Below are 10,868 nucleotides of genomic sequence, written 5' to 3'. Positions count from 1 at the left end.
ATGCCACCGCCCCTCAGCTCGGCCCCTCCGCATGGGCCCCGGCCTTGGGCAGGAGGCACCCGGCCCCTCCTTCCAACCCTTCCTCCGGTGAACCCCCTCTCTCAGCCCAGGGAGGCCGGCCCCCGTGGGCATTGCGGTTATTCGCCGACTGTTGAACCACGGCAGCCGTACCAGCGCCTCCCTTAAGTGGCGGAGGCTAAGCCAGTTCCTTCGAGGAGAAGGGGTAAAGGAGAGAATTACAGCTCCTCGCAGCACCCCGAACCTTGCCGCGTACCAGGGCAGCAGCCTGTCTTCCCACCGCAAAACATGCTGTTTCTTGGACGCCTCTGCTCCAAGTTCTTGGAGTTTCCTGCAAGTACAGTCCTTTGTTTTTCGGGAGATGGGCAAGAAACATGAGAGGAAGGGAAAAGCTTTCCCCTTTCAAAAGCTGAGGAGCCAGAGGGAGGCAAGGCTCAGCACAGCCACAGTGCAAGAACAGAGAGGAAAGGCAACCCCCCTCTCTTAGCAGCTTTCTCTGCCTCTAAACTCACCAAAACACACACAGTTGCTTACCTTTGCTAACCTCTTAACAATTTTCTCTACATGCCTCTAAGCTCACCAAAACACTTACCTTTGGTCAGGGCAACTGCAATTTTCAGCAGCGCTTCTGCACAAGCTCTTAACACAGGCAAGCCTGTGGCATATCAGCTCACCACAGAGCAGCACTGGGTGAGAGGCCAGTGCTATTAGGAGGTCAAAATAGATTTCAGAAGCTGGAAAGATCCCCTTGTCATAAACAATACAGACTATAGTCATTCAAACAACTAGATAAGTGTGAAAGTTTACAGGGACATCAAAAGGATCAGCATAGCAAGAGAAGCAGCTGTCTAACTCAAAGCAAGGAAGCAAGATCAGCAGGAGGGAGGTTTGGGGGGCACAAAACAAAAAGCATAAGTAATTTTTTAATAGAATCGACATGGGGCAAAAGCACTTTCTATCAAATTAAAAAAAATAAGAGACTTAATTCATCTTGGCATAAATCTATTTGCATTAGTTTTCTTATAACTGGTCAGAAGTTTCTCATTTGGGACACTGTTATACCTGTCCTTAACAGCTCTCAGACTAAGCAAAGTTAGGCCTTCCTCCCCACAGGAATTTCACCAATTATGTTAGTGGAGGCTATGCAAGTAGCCCCTCTCCTGTTCCTTCCACTCCAGATGTCCTTTCAAAGGATACAAGGGAGGCTGGTACCCTCCCCATAGAGGGGCCGTCCAGGTTGGAAGAAGAGCTGTCTACTGCCTCAGTCTACTGCCTCACAGTCAGCTGACAAGCAACCAAACTCAGCAGGTAACTCTTGTATAAATCCAGTATTTGAGCTCAAGTTAGGCCTCGTACTCCAGCCTCTACAGAGTGCTTTTTCATTAAATGTTTGCACTTTCATTCCATCAGACAGGCAGGAGTCCAGCCTTATCTTTCTTCCAGGTCCTACCCTGGAGCCCACCATCCTCACCTAGCTGCCAGGAGGTACCCCTTGATACATATTAGCTCCATCCTGGAGCACCTAAAGAATTAACCCCACTCTCAGGTCCTCCATTTATGCCTTATACCCGCCCTTCTTTCTCTTCCTCCCATACCTCTACTTGCTTTTGTAATTTCCTTCTTCCCTTGTGTTTGATGTGGTTACATAACCCTTGTCAGCCCTCATCTCCTCCACCTGAAGAGGTGAGCCTTGACCCTCTTAAAGGCCCTTAACACCAAGACAATGCTTTCACCCTCTGCTTCTGATGACATGGAAAGGTATTTCTATGTAGCCAAAACCAAAGAAAACATTGTGTCTTGCATTTTCCAGAACAGGGATTGTGCTGCAGAAGAACTAGTCAATGGGCTGTGACTTTAGTGGAAATCTGTGGCAAAAATGAACACTGAACCTTGTTTGCAGACACCTCCCTAACACTTGTAACCACAAGAACAGCTCTGTTCTCGAGCCAACACTGCTTCCTCTTTTTTCAGCATTTCACAAACCTTAAGGTTCCCACTATGTCCGGAAAATAGAAACAACAATGCTGCAACAATGCTGGGGTTAGTTTCACTTGATTTCTCAACAGCAATCTCATCCTGAGTTGTTTACATCACTCTGCCTTGGCCCTCAACGTTACCTATTTGAGGAGGTTAATGCTGCCCTGTTGAAACAGGTTAATGAAATAAACCATGTGAACAGTAATCTCTTGCAGAGTGCTGCCTGGGTACGGGCACTAGCAGGCTGGCAAACAACTGTGTTTTTCTCAAAAATAAATTATCCCCCAAAACTAATCTTTTTCTCCTCAATGAGAAAGTACTGCCATAATCCTGCAATTGATCATAATACTGGAATAAGCCAGGTCAGCAAGATTAACGTGGCAGCTTTTCATGTGTATCAAACTCCTATCAGAACACTGCAATTGTGATGCCACTGAGACAGCTTCTCATGTAATCTCTCTTTGTTGCATTTGTTTTCTAGTCTAATGAATGATGAACAGTTAGTACATATGAGATAATAATGTACAAGCAAACAATCTGTTTGTTTTTTCAGGTAAGACCTTGGTTGTTGGCGGCCAGCGGGAATTAATTTTAAAGGGAAGCTGAGAGGCAGTCTGTTATACTGTTGTCTTCAGCATGTTACTTTAGTATTGTTGCCTGTAGTCAGCAAGACTGAGGCACTGGTCATGGAGCCCAACCCCAGTGCTGTTAACATCACTGGAAAGCCTGACTTTGATGTCTTTTTCTTACCTGTGATGTTTGCGTATATTGGACAATTCCATGGCAAACACTTGGGACTTGCTTCATAGGAGCATCTCCTGAGGCAATGGAGCAGTCCCCTTGTCCTTGCTCTCTTGGGACTGAATTTTCCTTCTAGGAAAGCTACTACAGACATCTCTGACCTACCTAAATCAAACCTACTGAGTTCAGCAGGGCTGCCTGCATGTAGCAGCTTGCAAAATTTGGCCTTAGTAGTAAGAGTGAAACCAGTTAATTTGACAGTGGCCCCAGGGAGCCGTTGCTTATTACTTTCCAGTAGTGTCCAGGACATTCTCCCTGCTTTCCAAGTAGTGAAGATGTCATGTCACTCTCCCTGCCCCATAGTATTTGTAAGGAATGATTTTCAGTCAGAGCTGATTAGAGATGGTGCAGCATTTGTGTCCCAGTGAGGAAAGCTCACACGTTTCAACGTCAAGCCTATGACTAAATCACTCTCCCCTACGGTCAATTTAGTAATGATCAGTTACCAGTGTAATCTCCAGGCACAAGGCTATCCTTTCCTTTCCCTTCAATGTCTTTGAGCCTTTCTTTATGAAGAAGTCAGGAAAACTCTATTCTAGCTAAAATTGATTCTGCAAGGGGACAGGCTAGGCCACCACTCCAAGTGTTTGCAGGCACTAGTTTTCTCTGAGAGCATCATGGAATACAACGCATCCACCCCACCACTACCCTTGCCTTTGGAAATCATTGCTAAGTCTGAAAAGGCATCAGTGACACTTGAAAATTCAGAACAGTGTCCACAGAGCAGGAGTAGTGATCCCAACACCTTCATAGCTGAAGCTCACAGAGATCAGCAGAACAGAGTGGTGAACTCCATCCAGAGCACCAAACAAGTCTGCAACAGACTTCCAGGCACATTACTGCTCAGGTACAAAGCCATCAGGTGACAACTGTTTCATAAATAGGTACAGGGGAATAAAGCTTAAAATGCTTTGTTTTTGCATTTGGAAGAATGGAAAATTCACCGTGCAGAGGTTTTAGCAAATTCTGTAAAATGTGTGTGAAATCTTGGAGTAGACCTGTCCCCTGACCTTCACAGGGAATACCTACAGGGTGGTTATGTAAAATACATTGGCTCCTTGTGGCAGTGTTAACAAATGCTGTATTTTCAGTGCTTTCTCCGAGAGTTGTCCCCTTCTCTGAACAGTTTACCAAATGAGCTGTCCTCTTTCTCAAAGCAGATTGAGCAACAGGAGTTTTCATGAAAATGATGCACTTTCAGGAGGGAATTTAAAGGTGGTAAGAGGACACCCAGCATAGGATCAGGTCCATAACTCAAGGTTTAACAGGTCATAGGGAGAAGATAGAGAAAAACAGGGCGAAGAAAGAAGTCAGTCTAGATGTAGCTGTAGTCCTCCCCTCATCACAGTAGCCAGCAGCTGGCACCACAGGTTTCAGTCTCATCCCACAGGTAAAACTCATGGAATAGTTCAGTACCACTGAAACAAATTCCTTTGTGCATGGAAAAATCCTGCTGAGTGGTGTGACAGGGCAGTTCCTCCCTGTGAAAACATTGACTTTGCTTTTGCAGCAGCCAAGCAAGGCAATATTGCAGGGTGGGGGCGGTTACCTCTCAGTAAAACCACATCCAAGAACCACTCTTTTCCAGTGATCTGAAACGGAGAAATCAGCAAGGAAAGAAACACAGGTATACCTGCACCCCTTCCAGTGCCAAACCACAGCCACTATGAGTCTGACACAAGCAGTTTTCATTACTACCACAAAGATCACCATGCTAGGACTTAAGAGACAAAGTAGATGACAGGTACTGGCACTGTTACCTCCTGTAACTCTGTCTTGCAGCAGGCACAGAAGGGCAGCAAGGGTTAGTTGCTTAAATCACAGCCATTTTGAGGTCTGAGGATCTAACTTTCAACTGTTCTCTCCCTTGGCTGCTGTGAAGTAACGGGTGTTTTCTCTCAGTACACCACAGCGAGATAAAATAGTTTTTCCTACTTGGATTTCACCCATCTCTCCTCTCAGAAGTACTTTCCATGCTTTGTCCAATGACTCATAACTAACATAGCTGTATCGGCTAGCGTGTTTGTTTTTTTTTCCCAAAACAACTATGTTAGAAAAGCTTCACAGTATAAACTGCTCCAGGACACCTCTTTTTGACACTACCTGTGGAGACTTGGCATGGGAAGATCATCACATGTGCTACTTGTACTCTACCTACTTACGGTGACAGCCAAAGACTGCTGTAGAAGTCAGGGTAAGTTGCCTGCCAGAATCATCTCCTAGCAGAAGATGCTTTATAAAAGCAAAATTTACTGCCCTCCCAAGCTGATGCGTTCTTCTGGGCACACCAGAGATGTTTCAGTTCTCCAAAAATATTCTCCTCATAAAGTAGTTTCTTTTTGTTCAGATCAAGGTGATTCACGTCCCGATAGTTCAGCTACCCCCAGAACAGCCATTCAGTATGAAGCGCACCTTTGCATTAGTCTGTCAGTCTCTTCTCCCAAGTAACTAGTGATAGGACGAGAGAAAATGGCCTCAAGTCGCGCCAGGGGAGGTTTAGATTGGATGTAAGGAAAAATTTCTTTACTGAGAGAGTGGTTAAACATTGGAACAGGCTGCCCAGGGAAGTGGTTGAGTCACCATCCCTGGAAGTATTTAAAAGACATGTAGATGCGGCGCTTAGGGACATGGTTTAGTGGGCATGGTGGTGTTGGGTCAACGGTTAGACTCGATCTTAGAGGTCTTTTCCAACCTTAATGTGTCCCATGAAGAGCAGGATGCAGTATTTTTTTTTTGTTACAGATTTTATGTTAAGCATATGGATGTAACATGAAATCCAAGCATAGTCAAGCATTTTATTGGTATTGTCCCTAGAGGTTGGAAATCTGACACAGCAATGAAATTGGTGCTTTTAGATATTTACAAAAACTAATTACTATAAATAGCTCTGAAATGAAAATGTTTCTGGACTAATTCAGACCTGCTGTCCATTCAGTTTCACGTTTTGGAATTGATTAAACAGATCATGAAAAATAAAGTCCTTTTATTGCTGAATAGATGGGACTTTTTCCTGAGTAAATGGGATGGCAAAATAGTATGGAGAAGGTGAACTTAAGTTAAGATCAGGTAGATTCAGCTTCCACATACTGTTTAAGAAACAGGAGTGTCAAAACAAGCATCCAGGTTCACACAAGCTTAGCCATTTCCTAAGTACTTTAAGAGAGTCGAGTCCCATGGCTTTTCATAAAATTCACATACCTGTTTCAGAGATAAAAATCAAAGCTTTGTCAGAGCTATTTTAAGAACAGCTGTCTGAATCCAATAGCACTTGTATGGTTATAATAATAAACTTAAAACATTTAAAACAAAGAATTTTAATAATTTCTCTATAACAAATAATTAATCAAATAGGCCGAATCCCATGTCATCGTCAGATTCTTCAGATTCCTCCTTCTTCTCTTCTTTCTTCTCCTCAGCTGAAGGAAAAAAAAAAGACCAAGCCAATGGTCAGTATTTACATTTTTTGCACCACAGGTTTTCAAGATATATGTTTTGGTGTTCTCAGCTTCCATATTATTGGTATTTCAGCCTCCATGGTTTATCTCATTCCCTTTCAATAGCCAAATATAAACACTGAGGGGACACAGACACTACTATTGAAGGGATGTGCTTTACACAGTGAAGTCTGTTTGATTCTCGGTTCTAAGCCAGACCAATCTTAAGGTGGATAAAGAGCAAATGCTTCTGATTGCCCAAAGGAAAAGTCAGTGTTCAGTTTACACTTCAGTCACGTAGTGAACTGCCGAAGTGGAAAAGCCTTGAAATTTGGACTCAATTGTTAAGATTTTAACAGAGAAAAACGGAGCTGCCCTGTAACAATGCCTCTCCACCCATACTCACCGGCAGCAGGGGCAGCAGCTGCAGCAGGAGCAGCAGAGCCCCCTCCAGCAGAGACTGCCACAGCTCCCCCAGCCGGCATGCTGGCAAGTTTTCCATTACCTGAGTGGGACAGAAGAGAAAGTATTTAAATGCTCATCACAAGCAGAGGTAAGGTGAAAAGGAAGAGAAGTGAGAGCGCAGAAAAAACAGATACTATGTCTCATGGACTGAACCTGTCACTATTAGCTGAAAGGAACAAGAGGCTGCACCCATGATAAGAAAGTGTAAATTATTCCCGGGGGGGGAGAGAGAGAACACTGACAGCACATTATTAGTAAATTTTCTTCTGTATACAAAGTCCCCTATTTTTTTTTCCATATTTTGTCATATAAAGATAGTGGCAAACACATCCAATTTTACACATACAGAAAAACTGTGTGTTTTCTGAGTACAGCATAATAGCCCAGAAATTGGTAATTTCAATATACCTCAAAAATAACATATAGGCAGCACTGGCTTCCTCCCCGGCTTTTAACAGTATAGAGAACTGTGAGGCCATGACTGGATCACACTTACAGGAGAGAAGGGGGTGGGGGGAAGGATGTATTTATGGCAAAGAGTACAGTATTTTAAACAAATTCTCCAGCACCCTATGAACCCTACTGCATCTCCTTTGAGATTAGCAAACTGACTTCTGATTTATGCTAGTCTTTGGAAAGCTAGCTAGTTCTCTGGCATCTGCCTTTCACATACCAAGGTTCCCTTGGCATTCAGAGGTCACGTACACAGTATGTTTGCCTGTATTCTGATTTCTGGGAATCAGTTTCTAAATAATTCCCTGTTACTTCAAGCTCTAATAAACTAGCCAAGTAAACAAACATGTTTCATATGCATGTCAGTATGTTCTAGGAAACAATTTACTTAAAGTATTACTGAAAGAGATAGCATAAGTGTGTTGTAAGCACATGCATAATGACTCAGTTAGGTCTTCAGACCACACAGATAGAAACGTCCAGTTACTGCTCGTAACAGCAAGGCCAGGCAAAGTCCTGGCAACCTTTAAGCAAATATATGCCCAAAAGTTCCCTTGTGCCTACACACTTGCAAAAAAATAGAAGTTAATTCATCAGAAACCTTTGCACTACCTCAGCTCTGCTTTATTTCAGCCCTATGACCCAGTCAATTAATGTTAAAAGTTCCAGCTTTGGTAAGAGCCAGCAGGTAAGAGCACAAGTCAGCACTCGGAGTCCTACCGTAGAGAAAAGGAAATGCCAGACCTGAGGAGCTCTAGAATAGATGTGTACTGGAGAGGCTTGTATTAATCGCAGAGGGTGTAACTGTACCCTTAATATGAATTGATACTTAGTTACATTTAACAGTCTGTTCTTCCTGTTTTACATGATTGGTGCATATAAGTGGGTAAACACAAAGAAAAAATCTCCCAGAGAGCTTGAAGGACAGCTAATTCTTTCTCCGATCAATGTGTCCAGAAAACTACATCATGAGCAGATGACCAGTAAGCTCATACATGCTTAAGTTTTCCAGTTTAATGTGGTCCACAAGCGAAACCCAGCAGGTACTGGCACCGACCTGCAGGGAATTAGAATGGACCTGGATTTCAGTCATTTCAGCTGAGATCCAGCATGGAAGTCGTCAACCGCAAAGCTAAACTGATGAATAATCAGGGAGTTGGCAGCAATTCTACGCTCTCAGGTCTAAGTTACCAAAGTAGTAGAGGCAATTATCTGTGACACTCAGAGGCTGTACTTACCCTGAGCAATGACATCCTCGATGTTTTTTCCATTCAGCTCACTAATAACCTGTGTAAATTAAGTTTAGAATGTTAATAGTTTCAAAACAGCATGAGTATAAGCTACATTTAAACAAATACTGGTTAATCATCATGTGTAATGCCTCCATCCCACTGCTTATACAGTCCCAACATTCCTTATTTCTCAGTGGAAGGAACAGGACATTGAAATGAAAACTTCAGCTAAGTCTTTCATACTTTTCTGTGAGAGCTTTTTCATGAAATCTGTTACAATGAATTCATAATGAATCCAAGGACCTTGCAGAAAGAAGGATACACAGATGTTGTGGAGCCAATTAGGAAACCCCACTAATGGTCTGTTAGTCACTGAGGGACTGTTAACATATCTTACTTAATACCCACTGGGAGGCTCTGAAGCACTGAGCCCTAGACCAAAAACCACAGGGTCCTGATCCTAGCATTACCAAATGTTACAGCCAAGCTGGCTGTTGTATCCTTGCACTGGAACAGAGAGTCCCAGCTTCAATTTTACTACCATTGTTGTATAACCAGGGATGAGGAAAGCAAAACACAAAGCCAAAAATTGCTAAAGCAAGCAAGCACTTTAAAAAAAAAAAGAGAGAATACCACAGACCTGACTGGTGAGTCCCTGCTACCAGGAGTCAGTGCTGAACACTGCAGACTCGCCAAAGCCAAAGGACTTTAACCAAGAGCTTTTCAACAGGCACCTTCTACTTACACAGAGCACGTGATCTGTGAAATGCCGTGCCTGTGCGCTTGCTTCACCTGAAGGGAGGTGTTTTTAAGACTTCACTAGATTTACACTGGCATTAAGATACAGCCAATGCAAATAGAAAAGGATTAATTAATCGTGACCAAAACAAATTCCAGAGCTGTCCAGATACTGGAGGATCAGAGAAAACAACTAATTTATGAAGGTACTAAACAAACATAAACATACCAAAGCCGAAAGACCTGGCGTTTAAACAGGAGCACCACGAGTTCAAACCAACATTCCACACCATAATAAGGATGCTGTCAACTCAGTCAACCCATCGTTTGGTCAGGTCTGTGATGAAACACTGTCTCCAGCTGGGAAAGTAACTTGTTTTTTCCTCCACCTCTTGGGAAAAGAGTTTCTTGGGAAACTCCGCATACAAGTATGGGCCAGGTGATAAGACCATTTTTTTTGGTTCTTTTTTTTTCCCACGGCCATTTTTTTAAGTCCCAAGACTGAAGGTCTATTATATCACTAGAAACATTCTAATTAAGATACTCTCTTCTTAAAAAGCCTGTTTTTCAACACAACCATTTCAGCATTATTTTCCAAAATCTTCCTACATATTATTATTGAATACCTTTAATGCCCATGTTATAATTTGCCTATGTTTCTTGGTGAAGGAACAAATGCTTCTTTGCAGTACACTATATAAGAACTTATTACTGAGTATCAGGCCTTCAAAAGTGTTAGCTTTAAATCAATAACGACCAAAAGCCAAAATTAAACATTAAGTGCAAACTATACATTATGTCAGAACAGAACTTATTTTCAATACATACTCATCTGTAGCCACCATCCCATTGAAAATTATTAGACTGAACGGTCAGAAGTCAGCAACAACTGACAGAGATCTTTGCGGAGAACAGGTGTTAAATCAGGAAGCCAGACTTCTACAAAAACGTTGTAAAAATAGTTCTGATTGGTTAAGCAGTGTTTTAGAAATCACACATGTAATGATCAGCGAACGTCTGAACAAAATAAGACTAGATCAACAGCAAGGCAACTATGGAAACACTGAAGCCAAGGGAACAGCTCCAATGTCTGATGCTGACTGGGACATGACCGTCTGGAATTAAGAGGCAATGCCACCTTGTTCATGCGTTCATCATCTGTCTCAATGCCAACGCTGTCGAGGATCTTTTTCAAGTCCTTTGACGTGGGAGACTCGTTGCCACCGAGGACCGCTAGAAGGTAAGCTGCGACGTAACGCATCCTGGAAAACAAGAGAATTGGATCTTCAGTGCTAATGATCTAGTTACATGTTCGGAGGAAGTTTGATCTCCTCACTGGGGGAAGCAAACCTCACCCTCCCGACTGCAAGTGTTTTGCTCTACTGTTAAATGAAAACCCACGACACGTGAGGCCGCGCACTGGTCTCCTGCCAGCACGGGGCCCCGCACACGGCAGCGCGTTGAGCACCGCAAAACACCGCGGCGCTGCTGCCCCAAGGCCTGAGCAGCCGGCCCGGCCTAACGCTGCCGGCACCGCACGCCTCTCCCGGAGAAAAGCGGCACCGCGGCCTCCCGAACACCTGTTGGCGCCCCCGACGGGATCCCCGCTCCGGCTCCCCGCGGCGTTCGCCTAAGCCTGTCCCGTCCCTCCGCAGGCCCTGGCCCAAGCCCACCTGGCCCAAGCCCACCAGGCCCAGGCCCACCAGGCCCAGGCCGGGAGAGCACATGGCCGCCATTTCCCCGCGCCCAC

General features: G+C 43.9%; 2 protein-coding genes across 2 annotated transcripts in view; both read right to left on the bottom strand.

Annotated features, from left to right (window-relative positions):
- The window catches only part of PNPLA2 (patatin like phospholipase domain containing 2), a 33,853-nt gene extending 32,323 nt beyond the window's left edge, over positions 1-1,530 (bottom strand). Inside the window, exon 1 of the mRNA XM_009276028.2 lies at positions 1,490-1,530. Within this exon, the coding sequence (XP_009274303.1) occupies positions 1,490-1,530 (41 nt within the window). The remainder of the gene's footprint in view (positions 1-1,489) is intronic.
- A 4,041-nt stretch (positions 1,531-5,571) lies between these two features.
- RPLP2 (ribosomal protein lateral stalk subunit P2) overlaps positions 5,572-10,868 on the bottom strand; it is a 28,456-nt gene continuing 23,159 nt past the window's right edge. Inside the window, exons 3-6 of the mRNA XM_009276014.2 lie at positions 10,257-10,384; positions 8,387-8,435; positions 6,637-6,735; positions 5,572-6,212 (exon numbers count right to left, since the gene is read on the bottom strand). Coding sequence (XP_009274289.1) covers positions 6,136-6,212; positions 6,637-6,735; positions 8,387-8,435; positions 10,257-10,379 — 348 coding nt within the window. The 5' untranslated portion in view covers positions 10,380-10,384 and the 3' untranslated portion in view covers positions 5,572-6,135. The remainder of the gene's footprint in view (positions 6,213-6,636; positions 6,736-8,386; positions 8,436-10,256; positions 10,385-10,868) is intronic.

The sequence above is a fragment of the Aptenodytes forsteri genome, unplaced genomic scaffold (genome assembly GCF_000699145.1).
Source record: "Aptenodytes forsteri isolate BGI_AS27 unplaced genomic scaffold, ASM69914v1 Scaffold17, whole genome shotgun sequence".
Lineage (NCBI taxonomy): Eukaryota > Metazoa > Chordata > Aves > Sphenisciformes > Spheniscidae > Aptenodytes > Aptenodytes forsteri.
The sequence above is the reverse complement of the archived record's forward strand: the minus strand, read 5'-3'. Positions and strand labels throughout refer to the sequence as shown.